At 36.7% G+C, this 25,447-nt stretch overlaps 1 protein-coding gene across 3 annotated transcripts in view; it reads right to left on the bottom strand.

Moving 5' to 3' along the window:
• Positions 1-25,447, bottom strand: part of Soxn (SRY-box transcription factor soxNeuro) — a 322,610-nt gene that overhangs the window by 58,059 nt on the left and 239,104 nt on the right. For 2 of the 3 annotated variants that reach the window (XR_013080048.1, XM_076769619.1), the window contains one exon: positions 9,178-11,725. The exons of the other annotated variant lie outside the window; for it this stretch is intronic. Coding sequence is in view for 1 of the 2 variants with exons in the window: in XM_076769619.1 (XP_076625734.1) it covers positions 11,656-11,725 (70 nt within the window). In the remaining variant the exon portion in view is untranslated. Of the gene's footprint in view, positions 1-9,177; positions 11,726-25,447 lie in introns of those variants that run through there. 3 annotated transcript variants of the gene reach the window in all.

Below are 25,447 nucleotides of genomic sequence, written 5' to 3'. Positions count from 1 at the left end.
GTCATGCAACCCTAGAGCTAATTAGTAATCGTAAATACTGTGAAAGAATGCACAACCTTTTATGTAAATTAATCTAACGCCATACAACTCTCATTCAGAGTTCCTCGGGTCTAAATAAAAAAAAAATAATTTAGCATTGCACTCTTAAACTGTTAGGTATAGGCTATAAGCGTCTTCATACTCTTTTGTAGAGATTAAATAATTGCACCGAATAGCGTAATCAAAATCCTCAAATTCCATTTCTTCTAAGTGCAATTGCATTTTTTAGATGCACCGATGCAACTGCATCCTGTTTCCAAATGAAACTCTATGTCTGCGATAGCATTATTCGATGTAGTTTTCACGCTCTACAAAATAGTATTACGGTACATATGCCATAAACCTCATAGATCGAGTGTTATGGCAATGTAAAGTGAAATAATTTAGTATACTTGAAAGTTCTATAACTGTTAAACTGTTAGGTTTATGGCATAAGTACTGTAATACTATTTTGCAGGGATTAAAGAATTGCACCGGATAGAGTAATCAAAATGACAAAATTCTATTTTTTCTTAAAGTGCAGTTGCATTTGTTAGATGCACCGATGAAACTGCATCCGGTTTTAAAATGAAACTCTATGACTATGATGGCATTATTAGATCTAGTTTTTCAAGCTCTACAAAATATTATTACGGTACTTATGCTATAAACCTAATAGTTCAAGACTGACGGCAATTTCAAAAGTCATATAACGCGTGTCCGGTCTGTTTTCTTTTGTGAGATGTACACTGAGGAGCACCTTATACTCTAAACTTGTATCACCTTCTATCTTCCCATTACTTTCAGTTTCAATTTCTTTCTTTACGTTCCATTATGTAATTTACAGTTTAAGGAACTAGTGCAGAGTAAAATTCATAATTAAATCCAAACTTGTTTTCTTCTTTAAATGGTTTCTTTATCTCGTAAAAATAGAATACAATATGTTCTGTAAGTCTTCGTTAGTTTCTTTGCTTCCCAATTTTTCAAATACAAAATAATCCGTGCAGTGAGTGGTGAACTTCAACGAAGCATTCATTTTATTCGTTTTTCAAGTAGGATCGCCTTCACTGTAACACAGTGTTTATTTCGCCATATTTGCAGGTCTGGTAATCGCGTGTACATTAAATTAGGTGTTAACGATATCTCATGAATGACCATTTAGATTTCGTAGAATATCAATTTCTTTCGTATTTAAAAGATCGTTCAGATTTCTACTTGAGCCTTAAAATTTATGAGGCAGGACGCAATCGGGGCAGATTCTTATCCCCAGCTACCGGCAATTAAGCAATTATCGTCGTGTTCGAGGTCTCCACGAGAATCGCAGGAAAGACTCTGATACTCTACCGTGGGGACGCAAAGATACGGAAACGTTTCCATAGGCTTAATTGACCGTGGCGGAGGAGCGTCGTGCGAGCCATTAGCGGAGTTATCGAAGTCCACGGGGTAGTAGTCCATCAACAAACTCGTTAAGTTGATTAACCTCCGATGCACCGTGCAACTTCTTGCGCCACTAATAAATGGGGGATGTGTAGATAAAACTGTGAAATATGTGCGGTTATTAATTTCGCGGTAACGATTGTCCACGGGAGGTTAAAGTAGATTACGCTTGTCGACGTGGCCCCTATTCGTGCTTCTCTCGCTTCACCTGGCAGCTCGCCTGACGAAACCGATGCACGTCGACGGAAGTCCAATTCAAATTCTAACTTTTTGGTTAATCGTAAACATACTCACTTCCGGTGAATAGCCAAATGAAATACGTATGAATGATCGATTACTCGAATTTTAAACTCTTTTGTTTTTTTCAAGGTACCATCGATAAATATAAAATGCACTGTTTATATTACAATTCCTAAATATTGATTTTACTATTGCGTTAATAGTTTGTTCTCGTCTTCTGTTGTAAATGTAAACGGTCCGTTAATAAAGTGGATTCTTAAAATTTTAATTCTCAGTTATAATTTCTCTTAAAATGAAAATAAACGAATATTACAATATTCGGGAAGAATATAACTCTAGTTTTCTTATTGATACGCGAGAACACTGAAATTCAATAATGAAGATATTTACGTTTGTAAAGAATTCTATTTTTTCGTTTGTTAGTAGTACAATAATTGTTAATAAAAACACTTTTGCATCTTAAATCAAAATTTCTCATATCTTATTATTCAGTTCGTAACTTGAAAGATGTAAATAATTCGATATTATTTTCTGATAACATATAGGATACATGTTCTATATTCGTAAGTCACAAACTTAATAAAAAAACAATTCATGTTCTAGTTGCCCCACTATTATGAATTAAAATTAATTCTATATCTATTGTAGTTTCTTTTTATTGCTTGAAGGAGCTAGACAATTTTCTGCAAAAACCAAATGTTGTAATTCTTTTAATTTTTACGTTTTTGTTAATAATTGTTCAGGCAATAGTCACATTTATATGCAATAAGAATTTCCTCCATTCTTTTATTTAAGATAATCAAAGAATAATCACGTAAATCATTTTACTACTCACTAATTACATATATCATTTTATTATTAACTACACGATATTGAGAGATGTATGTAATGCTGCAGAAAACAATAGTTTTATCGCAATGAAGGAGACAAAAATGAACTTATAATATTGGCCAGCAGTGTACTTTCAGTTTATATAAATTTCGTTAAAAAAAATATAGTTTCTTACGGATATCGTATCGACAATTTTATTTCACGGATATCAACATTTAAAACAAGCGTCGATGACTATGTCACCGGGGATAAAGACGCGACAGAAAATTCACCGAAAAACAGTGCATAGATCTTTCCTGCCGAAAAGTCCGCGGATCGATCATTCGTTTAATAGACCGCAGGAAACGATAAAGATGAAGCCGTGCAAATAAACGCGATCCGCGATTCGGTTAATTGGCGCGCATCGGGTTTCCTTAAATCAAAAACTGTCACGAGGCCGTTACTCGTACACCAGATATCGATCTACCGTTATTTACGAGGCAACCGGATCGTGTCAGCGTAACAGCTTCCAGGATACCGGTGTCCTGATCACGTACCGCGTGTCCCCCGCCGTGTTGTCCTTACAGGACGCGTTTACGCCGTCCCTACACGCATATATGCGTGTAGCAATTTACTGGCCGAAGAGGAGGCGTCGGGCTACATAAATCAGGAAGACAACGCGTCAGCTTATTAACCACCGACGATTTATTTCCGCCTGTTGGTACACGGACTTTCCGCTCGCGCGGACGCCCATCGACTCATTTCCAGCCAAATCGTCGCGATTGGACAATTTTTTAAACGTACTTGATCTCCGAGTTTCTTTCATTTTCTGGCGTCGTTCAGTGCACTGCAGTTAAATCGTCACAGGTTGTTGCAAAACTTTTCAAAAATTTTCTTATTATATTTCGTCTTATTACACGAAGATAAGCTTTGGATAATTTATTTTTTCTCGTTTCTATCTATATAAAATAAACATGTGAAACGAAGATCGTAACACGTAACACGTAACACGTAGATCAGATTAATCATGAAAATAAAAGCTCAAAATAATTGAGAATTTAATTTTTTTCTTGTGCAAATTTCTTCTTATAAAAGTACGTTGATGGAATTAGTTGAATTATATTACTCGGTTTTCTGTTGAGAATCATCGATACAGAGTCGTTTCTAATTTTCGAAATCGTTGAAACACGAACTAAATAATAAAACTCACTGAAATTAAATAATAGAACTCAGTGTGCATTAGAAAGTCGAATATTTGTTCGTAATGTACGTGTAAGTAGCTTCTTCGCGAAGATTTGCAACGGGAATAATTTTGTCCAAAAATACTGCGGCGGCGAACGTGTCAATGGATGGTGGATTTTTAATTTGCTTGTTAATTTTTGCAAAAGTTTCGATCTGAAAATCGTAAGGGAATAGAGGCGTTTCGTGTTTTTGCGAGACAGCTTCCCTCCTTGAGTTTCGTCCTTATCTATACGGAACAACCGAATGGACGCGCGTGCATGTAAAACGAATTCCAAACATAAATTTACCGACTTCCGTCCTCCATTCAGCGACGAAGAACGCCGAGAGATCGGTATATTCGACGAAACTTCCGGCAATTCTTCGGCACTCCTTTCCACGTTTTGATGTACGATAATGTTATCGATGTCGAGTGAAAAGTATCTATTCCCCCGCTTTGCCCTTTTGTGCTTCCGTCAAGTCACTTATTTACTAGAAAAAAAAACGCTCTTGACCAGAACAGAGGAATTAATCCTCTTATTATAGATCTTAAATGGTAGAATTTGTTCGGAGGTGTTTGAAAGAATTTTTATAAATGCATTTGCAAAACCTAAGTTAATTCTGCTCTTTTATTTTGACCAATAAGGTGTAGAATAGTCTTATACAAAATGGTGATTTTTCCTTTGGTTCGGTGGTCCAACGGAAGTCAATAATTGGTAATTGGTAAAGGTAAGAGATATTTTTTCAGTCAAGATGTCGAATGGAGCTTATAGTAAATATATTGTAATAGAATTACATATAGTACAAAATAAATAATTGAATTATAAGTTGTAGATCCGATTTTTAAACGACATTTTTACTCCAAAAAATTCGAGCACTGTTTTTGCTCGATAAGCATCTTTTTTATCACTTAGATACATGATTTTTTTGATTATAAAATTTCATGTTTTCAGCTTTAAAAATTGTTATTCGAAAGAATATAAATGAGCAATAAAATACGAGTAAATTAAATACGAAACATAAACAGAGAACATTTATTCCGCATAGTGTATACATAATAAAGTATTCGATTTACAAAGTATTTTATGTATATATTTTTTAGACAGTTGTCATATTTTGATTGAAATTTATCGTTATTGTATATACAACATTTTCAACACTTAAGACTTTTTGTTGAAGCATAGCTTTTGTCTGTTCTACTTCGGGATACTATCTATTTTTATATAACTATAATCGATGATAGCATTGTCGTGGTCTAAACGTTACGTTTTTCAAATTAAAAGCGTAAAATAATCTTTTATTATTTCTTTTTACTTGTATTCCTATCGCTTTCTGCGTGTGCCAATAATTGTATGATTCACCGTAGCTCCCGGCGGTACAATTGCGTAATTGAGTACTCGCGCGCAATTGTTACATAAGAAAGACGGGAGAGAAAAAGAGTAACAGAATGCAGCGTATCAGGAACGCCAGAAAATATGGCGAGAGGTTAATCGTGTCGGGGAGGGATCTCTTGCAATTAATCGAGGGAGGAGCACGTCGGATTTTAAGGACTCCTCCTGGTGCGTGAGGACCCACCGCGGTTTCCGTCTTTCGTTATTTATGTTCTTGGATCCGAGGAGCTCGGGGGGTCCAAGAATGTCCACCGTTCCACCAAAACGCGACCCGACCGCGACTATTAATTATTCCTGGCCCGTTCGCGCCTAAGATAGTTCCGACACCGGATAGACCACTCTGAATTATCTTAGGCCTGGGCTTGAGTCTACTGGATTACTATCCTTACTTGAGTGTAGTTTCTGCTCTACTGTGACTTTATTCGCTATACTAAAAACCAGAAATAAAATGTACATATTAAGTCATCCCATATGTTCGTTTCGTACTATAACTTAAAGCAATATTTTATACATATAATGATATTTTAGGAAAAAGAGTTTCATTTAATAGTTCGAGAGTTATGTGATACTTTGCAGTGAAATAATTTAACAAACTTTAAAGTGGCATAACTCTGAAACTATTAGGCATAGGGCATAAGTGTCTTGATACTCTTTTGTAGAGAAAACAAAGTTTGTTCGAATAGCGTAATCAAAATGAACAAATTCTATTCTTTTGAAAAGTGCAATTGCACCGATGCAACTGCATCTTGTTTTAAAACGAAACTCTATGACTGCGATAACATTATTCGATCTAGTTTTTCAAGCTCTACAAAATAGTATTACGGTACTTATGCCATAAACCTAACAGTTCAAGAGTTATGGAAATTTAAAGTGGAATAATTTAGTATACTTTAAAGTGCTTTAACTCTTAAACTATTGGGTATAGCACATAAGTGACTTGATACTCTTTCGTATAGATTAAAAAGTTGCTCCGAATAGCGTAATCAAAATGAAAAAATTTCATTCTTTTGAAAAGTGCAATTGCATTTTTTAGATGCACCGATGCAACTGCATCTTGTTTTAAAATGAAACTCTATGACTGCGATAGCATTATTCGCTCTAGTTTTTTAAGCTCTACAAAATAGTATTACGGTACTTATGCCATAAACCTAACAGTTCAAGAGTTATGGAAATTTAAAGTGGAATAATTTAGTATACTTTAAAGTGCTTTAACTCTTAAACTATTGGGTATAGCACATAAGTGACTTGATACTCTTTCGTATAGATTAAAAAGTTGCTCCGAATAGCGTAATCAAAATGAAAAAATTTCATTCTTTTGAAAAGTGCAATTGCATTTTTTAGATGCACCGATGCAACTGCATCTTGTTTTAAAATGAAACTCTATGACTGCGATAGCATTATTCGCTCTAGTTTTTTAAGCTCTACAAAATAGTATTACGGTACTTATGCCATAAACCTAACAGTTCAAGAGTTATGGAAATTTAAAGTGGAATAATTTAGTATACTTTAAAGTGCTTTAACTCTTAAACTATTGGGTATAGCACATAAGTGACTTGATACTCTTTCGTATAGATTAAAAAGTTGCTCCGAATAGCGTAATCAAAATGAAAAAATTCCATTCTTTTGAAAACTGCAATTGCATTTTTTAGATGCACCGATGCAACTGCATCTTGTTTTAAAATGAAACTCTATGACTGCGATAGCACTATTCGCTCTAGTTTTTTAAGCTCTACAAAATAGTATTACGATACTTATACCATAAACCTAATAGATTAAGAGTTATGGCAATTTTAAGTGAAATAATGTAGTATACTTTAAAGTGGTATAACTCTTAAACTATTAGGCGTAGGGCATAAGGGTATTCATACTCTTTCGTAGAGATTAGAAAACTGCTCCGAATAGCGTAATCAAAATGAAAAAATTCCATTCTTTTGAAAAGTGCAATTGCATTTTTTAGATGCACCGATGCAACTGCATCTTGTTTTAAAATGAAACTCTATGACTGCGATAGCACTATTCGCTCTAGTTTTTTAAGCTCTACAAAATAGTATTACGATACTTATGCCACAAACCTAATAGTTCAAGAGTTATGGCAATTTAAAGTACATTAAGTTATAACTCTTGAACTATCAGATTTATGGCACAAATATTTTACTATTATTTGGTATGAATTAAAACACTGTATTGAATAATGCATAAAAATTGTAGAAGTTCACGTGGTAAAAAGATACAGTTGCACTGATGCATAAAAATGAATGAAGATACATTCTGTTTTGGCTTATGGTATTTTTGGTGTCTCTAACCGTTTTAAAAACATAGCTTTCCCAAAAATTCATTTTCCTTTTCGTTAAAACGTTGACATTTTTAAATTGTTTATCCACTAATAAGCCTGACGATTGTTGTAGAATGAGGAATCGTTGAAGAATTTTATTTCTTATAAGGTTGGATTTTATTATATAGTAACAAAAATATCCATGCAATCAAGAAAATTTCCAAATCTTATCTTTGAATATCTATTTACTTTAGATTTCTATGAATTCTTCTGAATGTTAGTTAAAAATTTCAGGAATCCCCCGAACTGATAAATTTTATTTGTTTTCCATTAAATAACAAATTTTATCTTTCTCAATTTCAGAATAGTTTCAGTTTCAATTTCAGTAAAGTTTAATATTACGTATTCCAAAAACATTGAAAAACTATGTATGTGTTCTACCCTCCCTCTTTTTTCCCTGCTCTTCCATGATCTTTATTATTACGTTCAAATTTAAATTGACAAACCTACATTTAGTCATGATATATGTTCAATGTGTGATAGGTCGCACGAGTTGCTATGAAATTACATACGTCGTTGTCAAGCGTTGCGCAAGGGTGAAACCCTTAATTTTACTTATTTATAAATGATATTTTCAATGCTTTCGAATTCCGTATCCTCTTATTAGGCGCTGCTGATCTAAAGATACATGTACAATCATAGCATAAATAATCATAAGGCTGGATGCAGACGAACAAATTTTCTCGTTCGGTGTGGCGCGGCACCAGGGTGGCATTACTTTCGTTTGTATTTTAAACACGAATCGAAATGAATCGTATGCAATAAAAAATGAAAATCTTTCTCATATTTAGTTTATAAATTCTTTTTAACAAATATTAATGGAAAGTATTTCGATTCATCCTTTCGCGAATGCTTGTATTCTCCAAGGTGCATTTTCTATAATGTTTATAAACGTAAATGGGGACGAAAATAAATTAAAAAACTTTTTCGTACGTCAACACGACCAATGGCAAGAATAATTTGGCCAAGTGAAAGTAAAATAAATCGATTTTCATCGGATAGAACTTCGTGGCGTTTAAAAAGTAAAAGTTGAATCTCTTTTGTTAAACACTGTCAAATTCAGCGATGCTTCTAATAATAGAACGTGTTAATGTATTACATTGTATGATATAGTCTCATTTTATTAAATAATTCAATGAATCAATAGGCGTGTAAAGACGAGAAGCATATTTAGACAAGTATTAGTATGGAAATTCACAAATTTACATTATTAAAATTGTTTTTTTCGATTTCTGTTATTTTTTATTAGAAGCAGAATAATCATTCCTTTTGCATCATTTTTTTCTATAATAAAAATAAAATTTTTGCAATAAACTCAGTCAAATTCAGCGATGGGTCTATTATAACGTGTTAATGTATTACATTGTATGATATAGTCTCATTTTATTAAATAATTCAATGAATCAATAGGCGTGTAAAGACGAGAAGCATATTTAGACAAGTATTAATATGAAAATTTGCAAATTTACATTACTAAAATAATTTTTTACTGGAAGCAAAATAATCATTCCTTTTGCATCGTTTAGTTCCACAATAAAAATAAAATTTTTGCAATATCCTTTCTTACAGGCTCATTATTAAGATCCCAACTTTGCAAGTAAAGAAAGGTTTCAAACTGTAATATCTCGAAACAGGGTTTTCAACGGCCCTTCTTCCGAATAGCTAGTTAATTACAGACTTGTCGGATTTCAGGTACAGGAGGGATCGGAACCAATGAATCAACACATCGCGTATTCACCATAACTCTTTATTTATCCAGCGATGATCGGAGTACACGCCAAATCGCAATTTTTCTCCGCGATTACCAGCGTACCTGTTCGTTGAACGGGCGCGTCACGTTGCGTCTCGAGACGCGGACCGTCTATCTACGATCGCGTATATTCCGATGGCATACGCGTACGCTTAGGAATAATTAACGAGAAAAAACGGCAGAAAGAACGAAGAAGGCACCGCGGAGGACAGGCGTGTCTCGTGGGCTGTCAGGTGTCTTCGGCGATTCTCTCGACTCTTTTCGTTTCTTCCTGAATGTTAAATACGCTTCGAGGTCCACCCCTTTTCTCACGTATCTTTCGATCCCTGTCCCTCGAGTCGCGACGATACTGTTTCCCCTGAATCGTAATTTGGACTCGAAGTTGCTAGCTTTCCTCGACATCCGATTTTCACTTGCATCGCCGTCATAATAGTCGCGATCTTCGCGATCGAAACGTATATCGCGATTCCCAACGACGCGTACGTATTAGGTGTACAACCTCGCTTCCGTCATTTTCTTGTAACTGGCTTTAGCTCATGGTGGTCGAAATAAATAGATCATAAATGTCATTAACTTGGGCATTTGTCAACATACCCCCATAGAAACATTAGTCGATTTGTGTCTGCATCGTAAAGTTATTCTCGATTGAAAATGTCAGTTTACGAGCCAAATTCTCGTAATTCGCGGGAGGTTTTAATCTTCTGCTTCAATATGAAGAAATCTGCGGCTAAGGCTCATCGACTGTTCTCAAATACTTATGGAGAGGCTGCTATTTTTGAAAGAACGCGTCGTGAGTGGTTTCAATAATGCATCACGATGGAAGGTTTTCGAAGATGCAGAATTTGAGGCATGAAGTGTTAAACTCAAAAAGAGTCACAAGCCATTTTAAGACGCCTCAAAGCCACGGGAATGATTCAGAAGCAAGAAAATTGGTTCCCATACGAGTTGAAACCGAGAGATTTCGGGGGAGAAACGGCGGAAGCAAAGTTATACACTTAACCCTTTGCACTCTAATTGTTTTCCTAGTTTGTTCTCAGCCAACTTTAATTTTTGTGGTTTTGATACCACATATTAGGTATGAAGTAATCGCTTGCAGTTATTTAAAGTTATGTTAACAAAACGATTGTTCAGAAAAAATGTATAATATCAAAATACGAATATTTAGTTTCTTGTTGTTTATATTTTTTTAAAGTATGGTACCTTTTAAAACAATCTTCTATATGTAGAAATGGCTTCCTGTCGCAAGTTTCACGAAAGTAGACTGTTATTCCACCTTTTATTTTTCGATTTGGACATACTAGGCAATGCTAACAATAATTGAATCGTGCATGCACATATAACTGATTTTATCAAACTGAGATGTTCATAAGTTTTATACGCAATTCAGTGCGATTGCATTTGAATACTTGATGAGGAATACTAATATTATTATGCTGATAAGTGTATAATACAAAGCTTTTATGTACATACACATAATTTCAAAGCATTTTTTAAATAAAATTGCTTCCCACTAATTTGTTTTATTAACTATATTCAATAAGCCCTTAGAAAATCCAAGACCTGGCACTCGTAGCATCGAAAATGGTTTGTTTTTAGTAAGCATCATGACTTTGACAACTGCCAAAATTTCAGTTATATCCTCCACATGGTTTCAACAGGTACCTATTTTGAGGATCTTCCGAAATCTTACTTTTTAGATAGTCTAAAACAGTTCGAGAAACGTTTGGAAAAGTGCATAGAGTTAAAAGGAGATTATGTTGAAAAATAAAAAAAAATCTAGCTAAAATAATTCGTTTCTCTATCTTTTTCTAAGAACTTATTGAACGACCTTCGTATATTAGTAACAAGTTGCTTCAGAATGGAAAGATCATACAAAAAAAACATGCCACTTTCAACATAAACGGCTCATATGAAGCGTCACGCCAGAGGCGCCTTAAGAGTTTTAGGGGGGAAATGGTTTTGTCACGCCGGAGGTGACTTCACAGTGCAAAGGGTTAATATTTAAAAGTTTCGTGCTGTTCGTAAGCGCTGTCTCTCGTTCGCGGTTTGAGACACGCCGTGAAAAGGACGAAGGAAAAGGAAGAGAAAACACGCGCAGGCGACTCGCGATCGGCGCCATGAATTATTCAAACGTCGGCTACCGTTCGGCGAGCCGTTGATAATGATAATCGTGGATCTCCGGTAATGATAATCGTTCGTCGATCTCGTTCGTCGGACGGATCGTAAATGATAACGACAATAACCGCGCGCCGCCGGCAAAATGGACGGCGCGAGCGTCGCTGACTAATACAAGCGACGTACACCGGACGCTCTCAGCGTTTGACCCGATCGATTCGACGGAACGATTTGTTGCGTCGCGTGATTTATTCTGTGTTCTGTTTGCGTTCGATGATTTGTGTCCGCGCGTATCCCGAGGAATACGGCCAATCGTTGGACGGGTCCCCGTCCGTCTCCGTGTCTCAGGACAACGGGGATCCTAGACAGTACTGGCTGGTCGCTAATCTACGCACCTCTTCCGGGTATCGGTACCTGAAACAGAAAGCGTGGATTTGTTCGTTGTTCGATCGTGAACTTTGCTAGTAACGTTGCTTGGTCGAAAGGAGCTATTAACCCTTTGCATTCCGAGAGTATTTATTAATAACGATTAGCAATACGAAATTAAATTTTGTGACGTGATTTCTAAAAATATAAAAATATTCTTCTTTCCACAAACATGTATATGAATACCTATAAGTTAAATTTTATTTATATATTTTCTAAATTCAGTTTGTGTCATCATAATAGGAACTTCAATCGGTCTACATATAGTACTTATTATGTTTGTCGCCGTAGCGGCGCCAGTGGAGTGCAAAGGGTTAATATTTGGGTATCGATGGGAAATTAAATGAAAATCTCGTGTAACAGTGTTAAAATTAAAGTTTGCTTTTAATTTTTTTCGGTGGAGAATTAAAAATTCTATTGTACTAGTCTTTTAGGAACCTTAAAGTACGAAAATAGTTTTTTAATCAATTTTGCGTTATCTTTTATTAAGTTGTAGTTGAGTTTTTTAATCCTGTTCGACGATGTAATCATAGTTGGCGTATAGTGTAACATCCATAAAAATATGGCATATTTTTTGTTAGAATAGAAGATATAAATTCGTTCTACGTGAAGCTAATTACTTAATTATGCTCCCAGTATTATTGCAAGTTTTGGAGACACACTCATGTTTCTGGCTATTAATCTTTTAATTTTTTATTTATATCGTAAAATAGTAAATAATGGTCCCTGATAGTGATTTAATCATTGAATAATGTATTACCAGTGATACAGGTATTTTTGTATTTATTCGTTTTGCTTATCAGTGAGGAAAAATACAATGACATTTTGAGTTTATCCAAATTCTGTAAAGATGGACCACGAAAAAGGTATACATTCACAGCAATTAATTTGTTTTACTAAAATTTAAATAATAATGACGGGGGAATTTATTTTTAGATTGCTTAATACTTTTAAGTATCTAATTTCAGACTGGTCGATTGTAATTAACAATTCAACGAGTATAAGCATTTTTGTTTATTCTTTGCATCTTTGGCCTTCCTCAATTGCACTGTCTAGCGAGGACAGCACTTTATTTTCTCGTTTTATCGCGTCACCGGAACTTTCACACATAAACCTTCGGGAACTCGCATACTATTATAACTTCCTTCCTTCCGATATACTACGTAACTTCTAAAATGCATAGTAAACATGCTACCATATCCTGTATCCTCCTACAGTTTTCCTAATATTTACATCAGGTTAGAATTCAATAACAACATTCGTTTTTTAATCTTGATATTCATATATTCATGCTTTTACACTTTCATAATGATTTAATGATTTTTTAATAAACCAAATCAGAGATATAAATCGAAATACAGGATAACATATCTATATAATGTTTATATAATAAACATACACCCCAAAATAGAGAATGCAACACCCTAAAACATTCAGAAATGTAAACGACTCAATGGGAAAGATTTTTATCGATAGCAAGAGTTTAATGGATATAAACCAAAACAGAGGCCAACACACATCCACAGATACAAAATATTGTGACCTCTTTGTTTCATGTACTTTTGGTCCCAAAATAAATCATCTAAAAATCCAAGCAACCAATAACAATACTTTCCCCCTGTTCTATCGAGTAACAAATCGCGAAAGTGAAAACAAGTGGAAAACACACAAACAATAATAATTGGAGGGCCCCCGGTGTCCAACGTTCAATTTTGTCAACGATGGTCCCCCCTCGAAGAAGGCTGTCACCCCTTTAAACGAGACGAGCATCGAAAAGAGGAACGGAAAAAGGAGACCCTCTAACCGAAGCGGAAGAGAGGTCCAGGTAGACAGAAGTTGATCCTTGCTGCGGCCACGTTGCACGTAGGAGCACGTCGCTGTAGGTAAAACGTACCTGCACGGCATCCTGCTCCCACCCCTTTCGCCTTTTTCCTGCCCCTCCCGAGGATCTGACCCACCGACGGTGGCAGCGGCGGCGCGCATAACAGGGTGGACGTTTAACATATGACCGGCTACCAGTGTTATTAATGCGCCGGTAGCGTCGTGCTCGGTTTCGTTCCGAGCCCACGTACGGTGCCTGCGATCCTGCGGCCGGGTTGCGGCCACCCGCGGGTCCTCCCTGCCCCACAAGGTCCCCCAATCGCGGAGGGAGAAGGCCCGCGGGACCGAGTGGGGCACCCGGGGGAACCACCGCCGCCGAGAGAGAAGAGATCGGTAACACGACACTCGGAAACTGCGCCGCGACCACGTCGGCCTCGACACATCCCTCAGCGAGTTATGTCTTCCTGCTGGCTTAGGGTCTAATTAATATGTGTTTAGCCGGGGACACTGTACCTGCTCGCGCGACGCGCTCCGACCAGCCGGCTTGGCATTCCGGGATCCCGACCAGGGAGATTCCGGAGACCCCAGAAGCGGTCTAACTGGATCTCCGGCGCTGGTAAATCGTTCCGTTATAAATCGGCCGGAATCGTTGCCTACGCTGGGATTGATAGCTACAACAGGGAGGATCAAGATCTCTTAAGGGGGTCTTCTAGGAAAATAGATGAAGAAAATGAGCGTTCCTTGGCGATTTTTGTTAGAAGTTATAAGTTATAACTAGACTGCGGATGTTCTGTGCATATGTTTTTAAGAAATAGATAAAAGAGTGAAACCTAAATAGAAGTTTGTTGAATCGCTAGAGGTCCTTAGAAATATATTTTTTGAAAGTTACATGAAGTTACATTTTTTGCGTCTCTAACCGTTTTAAAAACGTAGCTTTTCTCAAAAATTCCTAATGTATCTCTTCAATGTGCGTTTTCTAAGAAAATAGATATTTCTAGAAAAATTCTCTTGGCAATTTTTTTTACCAGAAAACCATGAACCCTTTTGAATACGGGGATTTCGTTCACTTTATTATTCATCTTTCTACACAGAAATTTTTTTGATACAAAATAGTAACGAATGTAGAAGTTCTATAATTATATGTGTAGGTTGTTTAGAAAAATAGGTCCGGATGGCTGACATTATGGAAACTGTTCTGCTCTCTTAAACGAATTAATTGTAATGTATTCTACTAAAAGAAATTCAATATCTCAATTTTTTAAACATTGGTAACACTTTAAATTTGAAGTATCGATTCTTCGATTTTGAGATTTAAAAAAACATAGAATAACACATCAGATCTTAATATTCGTAGTTCTGGCCGTGAAGACGCGTCTCTCAAAGATTTATTATAAATTTCAAGTCAATTAGAACTTGTGATATCGTGTCAGTTTCGAAAATATAGTTTCGAGAAAAATGTGTTTAGGGTTTCTGGTTTCTGGTACCCTTCAAATGGTTGTAACTTCGTTCCATTACGAATTCCGTCAAATTGGATTTCTAGACATACTTACAAAGTTTCAAACTTTAAAAAGGTGCCAAAAAAAAAATCGAGTTTTTTTACATGGGTTATTAGAAGTCCCCCTTAATTGTCGCTATTGATTTTTCAAGTTTAGGCTGGATTTTCTGTCAGTTGGATGCATATGAACTTTATAACAGTAAATGAAGGTTTATAACATCAATTTTAGACTAAAAGGAGCACGCCAAGTTCGATGAAACGTTCGTTCTATCGATAATTCTTCTTAATTAGTGTGGTTTTATATACATCTGCTGTATTGTATAAAGTGATTCGTAAAAGACGGTCTGAAGATCGAATCATGTTAATGCACCACTCGTCATTTTTTATTCGTGAATTTGTGACTAAAAATAGTACAATGCTACTACCACAGCCATCGTATTCGTCTAATATGACTCCAAACGACTATATCTCTATCGATAAAGAGATAATAAATCAAGAATTGCTTAGCGAATCGAACAACATACCATAAAGTGAATTCCAGAAATGTTTTGAATAATATCCAATGGGGACTATTTCGATGGGAACAGTGATTGTCGGGACTGGGCTTTATACCGGTAGATGTTAGGACGTTTAACCACTGCAAAGGAAAATATTTTATTGACATAAAATTATATTATAATTGTATCCGCAACACAGAGAATTTTTTAAACAGTTTTCTTGAACTTTTGGGTTCGAGGCACATTAAAACTTCTACTACTTACCACTAAGTATTAAAGCTACTTACACGAGCTGGGGGTTTCAACATCATTGATTTTAAAATCATTTTAATTTGGCTCAACCAATTTTCTTGAACTTTTGGGCTCGAACTTAAACCATCGAGAAATGCAATCAACTGTCTGGGCCAAATTGTAATTTAAAAATCAACCATGTTAACATCCTCAGCTCGTGTAAATACTCTCTATTAATCAATGTCTTAAAAGTTAAAATATCAAACTTCATGATTTTATACATAAACCATAATTTTTATATATAAACCATTTTTGAGATATGATCCAAAACAGAGGCCTAATTCATACTTATACTTGTATCCACGACACAGAATTTTCTAATCAGTTTTACGGGGTACAAGTACGAGACACCTCAAAATATTTACTACTTACTACTAAGTACTAAAGCTACTTACACGAGCTGGGGATTTCAACATCATTGATTTTAAAATCATTTTAATTTGGCTCAACTAATTTCTTCTTCTTTTAGATTCGAGGCACCTCAAAACATCTACTACTTACTACTAAGTACTAAAGCTACTTACACGAGCTGGGGATTTCAACATCATTGATTTTAAAATCATTTTAATTTGGCTCAACCAATTTTCTTGTTCTTTTGGATTCAAACATAAACCATCGAGAAATGCAATCAACTGTTTTGTCCAAATCGAAATTTAAAAATCAACCATGTTAACATCCTCAGCTCGTGTAAATACTCTCTATTAATCAATGTCCTAAAAGTTAAAATATCAAACTTCATGATTTTATACATAAACCATAATTTTTATATATAAACCATTTTTGAGATATGATCCAAAACAGAGGCCTAATTCATACTTATACTTGTATCCACGACACAGAATTTTCTAATCAGTTTTACGGGGTACAAGTACGAGACACCTCAAAATATTTACTACTTACTACTAAGTACTAAAGCTACTTACACGAGCTGGGGATTTCAACATCATTGATTTTAAAATCATTTTAATTTGGCTCAACTAATTTCTTCTTCTTTTAGATTCGAGGCACCTCAAAACATCTACTACTTACTACTAAGTACTAAAGCTACTTACACGAGCTGGGGATTTCAACATCATTGATTTTAAAATCATTTTAATTTGGCTCAACCAATTTTCTTGTTCTTTTGGATTCAAACATAAACCATCGAGAAATGCAATCAACTGTTTTGTCCAAATCGAAATTTAAAAATCAACCATGTTAACATCCTCAGCTCGTGTAAGTATCTCCCTGCATACCAGTACCTGTTCAACGGAGTGGTACGAAAAATTACGAATAAAAGGGAGCAAAAAAATCGTCGTGGGTGTGCCTATTTGTCGCCCCTGTCCCGCAGGAGGGAGAGGTAGCGTACACAGCGCGGATGGTACGAGCCTATAGGCAAATATCTCCCGCTCAGCCAGGACATTAGGAGTTCTCCGGCGTCCGGAGGATTATAAATCCTTAATACAGATCGGCACGCGATGCCCGGCTCGTTAGGGTGATGCATGGCCGACTCTGGTGTCCCGGGGTGTACGGTAGCCGATACCAACACAGCCACCGGTTCGCGTCCAGCATCCACGTTCCTGCGGGAACCTACTACACCCTCACACACAGCCAGCCACCAGGTAATAATGAGAGATCAGAGATACGGCTCGATATTAATTGTGTGCATCGAGTGTGGCGGTGCTGTGGCTGCTGCTGCTGCCTCCACTTCGGTGGTGTTGGGGAGAGAACTGACTGCTACCGGCTTACACCGATCCTTCGATGCGATATGTGCGATATACGATACAGGACCGTGGACCTGATCCCGCTGGCTCGCTCGCAGGACTCGCGAAAAAGCCACGCATGCTGAATCCACGGGTCCTCCGTGGACGATTTTGTTTGGAATTCCGTCGTTCGAATACAAGATGGTACTCGCCATTTTCGTCGTGCTTGGGGAGGGATGTTGCCCTGACTCGATCTTACGATACAATGCTAACTAAGGTGGTCCTTAGCTACGGGGATCAAAATTTCTTTTTTAGTTCTATTTGACGCACCCCCATGGATTGCGACGCTTGACGAAGAAATTATTTATACCAAATTTTAGCGTGATTGGGAATCTAGAACACGTGTCGTATTTGAATTGAAGCTTAGAGTCGAATTAATACTTGTATCGTCTTTTTCAAAATTTATTAATCGATATCTTTCGGTGAAATTATAATTCCTTTAGTGTAAAATAATAACATTACGTGTGATCTTCGATACTATCGTTCAATTTATTATTAAACATCGCATATAACATAGGGAGTGAGTCATAATTCGTGGCTTTTCCCTATGTATGGAAACTAAAACCGAATGTTGGTGTGCTACGTTTTGCCATAAGATTATTTTCAATCGAATGGATAAGGAGACACATACGATCGTGTGTCAAAAAATTACGTTTCTTTGCATCGTGCTAGGGAAAGGTTCTTTTCCTTTTTTCACGAGAATTAATAAAAGCCACTTGATTGTTGGGTTAGTAGAAGAGGAGATCCCAGAAACCATTTTTCAAGTACACAGTCGTAGTCTTCTGTTCTTCTTGAAGTTTGTCAATTCTGATCGTCCAGATCGCAAACGGTGGACAGATTGAGACGAATTCGGAGCCTCCCTTTTTTGTCTTTGCCACGTGATACGAAACCCACGCTCAGAATGTGTCCCGTTCCTCGTTCCGCGGATCTGTTCTGCCCGGGATCGGTGTGGGGCCACGTTCGAGATACGATCTCGAAACAAATTACGAGCGGTACTCCCGCTGTCCTTCGCAGCTGGACGGGAATAATCGCGGCCCGTTAGCGGGCCGAGTGAGATCGCGTCTTTTTAAATCGACGCGCGTATCGTCCCCCCGTCCCCTCTCGCAGATACCCCTCTCTGTGTCTCGGGAAGGTCAGGATTTATGGGCCAGCAGAGTAATACCTACGTTCCCTTGGAAGTAAAGTTCTACGCCCGGTACCAGTTCGTTCCGATAACGATCTGTGGCGCTGCTCTGCTGCAGGCAGGAACTCGAAGAAAATTCGTAGGAGGGTAGAAAAGGAAAGGAGAGGGTCGCGTTTCGTCCGGGCCTGCTAGTGGACTCATCAGTAAGACTTTTTAGCAGGTCCTGCCTTAGACGATTGGGTATTGATAAGTTGGTCGAGGAGAGTATATACAGGGTGTACGGGTAACCCTGGCGGAAATTTTAATGGGAGATTCTAGACGCCAAAATAAGACGAAAATCAAGAATATCAATTTCTTGACTGAGGCTTCGTTAAAAAGTTATTAAAAAAATAAATTAAAGAATTTCAAATCATTCTGAAAAAATTATTTATGGTTGCGGGGGTTGATTACAATCATTTTTGGTCAATAGACATACCCCCGAAATCCTAGCCAGTTTCGAGAAAAAAATTCGAGTAGATGTGAAATTTTTCGATAAAAATAGAAAATTTAAAATCGTTCTAAAAAAATTATTTTTAGTTGCAGGGGTCAATTACAAGCATTTTTGGTGAATAGACATACCCCCGAATTCCTACGCATTTTCAAGAAAAAAATTCCTTACCGAAAATATAATTTCTGGCCAGAAATGCTACCCTGAAATTTCATGCGAATCTTTAAAATGTCATAACTCCTGAACGGATTGGACGATTTTAATGTTTAAAAAAGCAAACTACGCGTATTTTAGTGTAGAATATGTAGAAATTGCAAAAATATTCGAAAAGTTGATCCTTGACTCCGCAAAATGAGAAAAACTACATAAAAATGGTCCAATTTTCAAACAGCCATAACTCCTACAATAGTGAATATATTTCAATGAAACTTTTTTCTGAAACAGAGCTCATGGGTACCTACAAAGAAGTATTAGACAACTTTTCTGTAGGGCGTCAAATAAATTTATTAAAAATGAAAAACGAATTTTTAAGAAAAATCGACAAGGGGGTATGTGCCTAAATTTATTGGCGAAAAAAAAAAATTTCGAATCGTTCTGATAAAATTATTTTCGGTTACGGGGGTCAATTACAATCATTTTTGGTCAATAGACATACCCTCGAAATCCTAGCCAGTTTCGAGAAAAAAATTCGAGAAAGTGTGAAATTTTTCGACAAAATTAAAAAATTTAAGATCATTCTAAAAAAATTTTTTTCAGTTGCAGGAGTCAATTACAAGCATTTTTGGTGAATAGACATACCCCTGAATTCCTACGCATTTTCGAGAAAAAAATTCCTTACCGAAAATATAATTTCTGGCCAAAAATGCTACCCTGAAATTTCTTGCGAATCTTTAAAATGTCATAACTCCTGAACGGATTGGACGATTTTAATGTTTAAAAAAGCAAACTACGCGTATTTTAATGGAGAATATGTAGAAATTCCAAAAATATTCGAAAAGTTGATCCGTGACTCCGCAAAATGAGAAAAACCACATAAAAATGGTTCAATTTTCAAACTGCCATAACTCCTACAATAGGGAATATATTTCAATGAAACTTTTTTCTGAAGTAGAGCTCATGGGTACCTACAAAAAAGTATTAGACAACTTTTTTGTAGAGCGCCAATTAAAATTACTAAAAATGAAAAACGATCTTTTAAGAAAAATTGACAGGGGTATGTGCCTAAATTTATTGGCGAAAAAAAAAAATTTCGAATCGTTCTGATAAAATTATTTTCGGTTACGGGGGTCAATTACAATCATTTTTGGTCAATAGACATACCCTCGAAATCCTAGCCAGTTTCGAGAAAAAAATTCGAGAAAGTGTGAAATTTTTCGACAAAATTAAAAAATTTAAAATCATTCTAAAAAAATTGTTTTCAGTTGCAGGAGTCAATTAAAAGCATTTTTGGTGAATAGACATACCCCTGAATTCCTATGCATTTTCGAGAAAAAAATTCATTACTGAAAATATAATGTCTGACCATAACTGTCTGATACCCTGAAAATTGAAAAGTTTTAAATCATTCTGAAAAAATTATTTTCGTTTGCAGGGGTCAATCACAATCGTTTTTGGTGAATAGACATACCCCCGAAATCCTGCACATTTTCGAGAAAAAAATTCAGTACGAGCAGAACTTTAAACGTTAATAACTTTTTAACGAAGCCTTCATTAACAAATTAGTATACTTGATTTTTGTCTTATTTTGGCCTCTAGAATCTCCCATTAAAATTTTTTTCCCAGGAGTGGTGGAATAGTCTGTATAGTAAGAGAGGGGTTGGTCGAGCGCTTGTGAGAGCATGACCCCTCTGGTGTCGAGCATGGAAGGCGACGCCATAGATCCGAATTCCGAGCGGAGGATCGTCGCGACTCTCATCTTTTTCGTTCGGTTCCCTCCGTTGTCGATGCCCGAAGAATCTTGGAACGATCGCGAAACCCAGCGCGGGAATGTAGGTCGGAGCAGGTCAATGAAAAAATATCGTAGCGTTGCCCGAGTTGCAGAATGATAAGCGAACTTTTCATTTTTTTTTTTCGAGGAAGGACTTTTATCGAGAACTACTCGAAAGTTTTCTGAATTAATTCTTCGGGGATCCAGCTGCGCGTGAGAAAGGTAGCCAAGCGTCGCCGTGAACTTTGGTAACCGAAACGCGGATAAAGGAACACGGGTGCTCTTCGATTACGCGAACTCCGAAGATACCTCGAATGATACGACCTGGAATATTCCTCCTGCTACTAATCAACGCAACCTCGGAGATTTTTCATTGCTGGAGAGGCCTCCGTACTTGATCCTCCGTCGGTGCGCTGTACAATTTCAATCCTTACAGCTACCGTATCGTTTCCTGTGGCTTCGATCTGTTTAACGTCAGCAACGATAATACATATATTACAAACGAACAACAGACTTCATGTTTTGTTCGTATTTGAACGGAGCTACTAGCTATACTACTAACAGATTAACTAGCCATATTCATGTAGATTAAGAGAATGGATCCAGCGTCGTCATTTTGAACTATTTTTGAACAACTATTTTCTTTTTAACACTTAACGACATGGTTAATAACATTCTTGAATATTATTATCCTCTTACTTTTCCATCCATCCAAAAAACAAAATCGCAAAGAAACGCTGTATTTCAGGTTTTTACAGTGGTCTTACCCCTTAATTATGTGGAACTTCTTTAGTGAGACGCTCCTTGGTTTGAACCAGTGGCCCCCGAGACTTAAGCAGTCCGAATCCATTTAAAGTCTGCGACCACGAGAAGCTTCAGGACGGGTTACCTACCGAAGGAACCCCTCCTCCTCCCTGGAAAGTATCGTCCTCGTTTCACCGGGTGCCCTTTTCCCGTGGAAACCGAGACGATTCTAATCCCCGCCGCCAGAAAGGATCGCGAACGACGCAAGGGGACAAGAAAACGTATATAGCTTTGGGCACAAAGTGACGCAGGTGTATGTGCACGGTGGCTCTCCTCGGACCACGGCTCGTCTAGATCCGGATTACGGTAACACCTGGCCGTCGGCAATTTTATCATCCTCCGTTCCGGAAGGATTCCAATTTTCTTCTCCTGGTTCCGTCCTCCCACGCTCCCCCCCTTGGAGGCCTCTTATCCAGTCTCGCTTCTTCCGCTTTTTTTTTCCACCGTCTCCGGGGAGACTCAATCTGTGTCTCATCGTGGATTATTGGGATTTCGTCGGATAGGGAAGGAGGAAGAACCGAGAAGAAAGTTGGCTGCCTCTGTCGTCCGGGAGAAGAGAAGGACTCCGTCGTTGACCAACGCGAGCCTTTAATTTCTTCCCTTCGTGAACCATTCGGCCACCGTTCCAGCCGAAATAAGGAGCTCTGCCCGATCGGTGATTTCGTCGAATTGTCCCCGACTGACAATTTACGCCGCTCACGCTCCCCGGATAAGTGGAGCCTGGATCCTGGGATTTTTAAGTCTCCCTTTCTTCTGTCTTCCTCCCCCGGACATTTTACGCCTTCTTTTCCGGGGGACACCGGAACCTCGAGCTGCAGGATTTTTAATTCCGTCTTGTTCACGACTGGACTCGGTCCGACCGGTAATTGCGACAGTTCCTTGGCGATGGCTGGGAGTTTATAAAGCCGCTCTGTAACGAAAAACTTCTTACTCGATAGACGCCCGCACGTCGAATCGTCAACGTATCGAACCTTTGAAATTCTCCCTTCAGGGAGGAATCTGTGACGATCGAGAATAAAGGCAATTTTCGAGAATTTTTTGGCCGTAACTATGAGACTTTTTCTGATAAATATTTAATCTTTTCGAAAGTACGTTTCTTGAATTACTTGTATAAATTTCGCATGAAAATGTCAATTATTATAGGCATAATAGGAACCAGTGTTAGAGGCCTCCAAAACCTTGTTAGAAACGGGCGGATGTGTAATTTTTTACTGTAAGATGTGAAACAAGAAATCATGCAATTTTCTTAAACTATAAGACAGTAGCTCGAGTTGCATGTATGGTTTTTTAAAAGTAATTATTTATTATAAAATTGTGGGACTTTGAAGGAAAAATCTCAAAAAACTGTTACAAAATCAGTATTTCTTTTAACGTCGAAACTAATTATTCGATCGAATATTCGTTATGCAGAAGTAACTTCAGTAATATTTATATAAAATTCAATTGTTTAACAAACTTTTCAAACTTTTACAATTAATTTTCTTGCATTCCAACTCAAAAATTGAATACAGTAATAAATTTGGGTGGTGCTATAGTTATGCACCGCACTGTATAACTTCTGGAAATTTCAATATTTATTACAAAAATAAGTATCACATTTTTAGTATACACATGTTGGAGGAATTCAACGTCATTAAAATCACCTGTCATATAGGAAAGTTTTAATAAAAATTCCCTGTCGTTAATGTGTTAATAATATGCGTTGTTCCTTTGTGTCGTTTTCCTGTTTGAATAATACAACTGCGTCGCGAAATATTCTGGCTCGATGATCATTGATACGTATCCTTAAGCTTCTCATGTAACAGCAGTATAAACGCATAACTTTTGTATAATTTTTCTTCTAGGCATTTAAAGGTGCAAGAACTTATTCATAAAATGTAAAACATAATTTTCTTATTGTGAGAGTGAATTTAATGCAATTTTTATAATCCTTTTTGATGATGTAACTTATGATGTACATTATTGTAACCATAATGTCATCGGAATCTAGAAAATGAAAAGTTTCTTAAGGGGTAATATATACGTAAAGTTAGGAAAATAGAAATTATTCATTTATTTTTTGCAGGGAAATGAAATGTCTTGTTTATTCAAAATGTTTTTTATTTACCACTATCCATATATTGGAGCACTATTTTAATACGATTAAAAAACAAAAAAAGAGTGGAAATAGGACAATCTGTGTGAACTTGTGCTGTCCAAGTAAGTTCAAACTAAAATAAAATTAATGTTTTTAAACCAAATCAGTTATTTGATTGTACAAATAGCTTCAATGTTTCATCAAATTTGGAAATGTTCAATCAGCTCAAATGTTTTTGACAGGTTGTATTTAAGTTACATCATTTGAAATCAATAACTTGAATTATAGTAACAATAGTAACAAATGTATTAAGGTTTTAACGAGGTATTAAGGTATTAATGACGTATTTAAGGTATAAGCGAGTAAACCTATTAAGGTTTTTATTTCTCATTTTAAACTCAAAGAAATTTAAATCATTCTTGAACTTTTAATAACACGCAAATTCGTAAACGACCTGAACATTAAACCACCGCAAATTATTTAAATAAATTGGTATATCTGTTTTAAATTTCTAGAATAATCATGATTATTTTTGACTTTATCTAAACCTATTCAAATTTCATCTGAGCAAATCTTACGAAACCACACTGGACAGAAATTTGTTAACACAAATTATTACTATACAGAGTGTTTACGCTATTACTAGCCAGCGACTTTTTCGAAAACAATTTTAATTAGAAAAACATCAAAGAGAAAAAAGTTCCACAGTTTCTTAAGATCACACTCGTTTCTGGAAAAATAATGCAAATGTATAAAATTAATATATACTGTCCTATTGGGCATAAGAAACTGTAAAACTATTTTCCCTTTCATACTTTTCTAATTAGATTAGTTTTCGAAAAAATCGTGTATAGCAATCACATCTGTTCTTCATTACTAATTTTCTATCGCTGAAAACACACACTGAACCATTTTGCACATAACGAAAAATCAATGAATCATCGACAGTATAATGAGTCTGAGATGCCTAAACGCACGATTTAGGTGGAAGAATAACCCCCGAACACTGATTTCTTAATTTCCATTTGAAAGTTCTGATCGTACAGAAACTGCCCCATAATTAAAAGCACGATGCTCCTCGTCTGAAAATAAAATTTCGAAACGCAGGAGTTCGCGTAACTTAAGAAACTCTCTCCGTGAAAACAAATTTCACGTTACGAACTATTCTAAAATTCCGTATTTTATCCACCCTTCCGCGGAGTCGGAAAGGGTCTCTTCCCGTAAACGTATTTATCGAAACGTTCCCAGATAGAGGTCCCTTCGTTTCAAGGGACCTACGGGAAAGATCCACTCACGTTCCAGCGACCGAGGGACGCTGATTCGAGGAACGCGAAGGGCAAAAGAGTGAAAGAATCCGCGAGCAGGGAAACGCGAGAAATAATGCTCCCCGTGGCCGCTGGATAATTGACGTAAGCAGCTTGTCACTCACGGTTACATCAAAGGACC

Source organism: Colletes latitarsis, chromosome 7 (assembly GCF_051014445.1).
Source record: "Colletes latitarsis isolate SP2378_abdomen chromosome 7, iyColLati1, whole genome shotgun sequence".
Lineage (NCBI taxonomy): Eukaryota > Metazoa > Arthropoda > Insecta > Hymenoptera > Colletidae > Colletes > Colletes latitarsis.
Note: the sequence above shows the minus strand (reverse complement) of the source record. Positions and strands in the feature narration are given on the sequence as shown.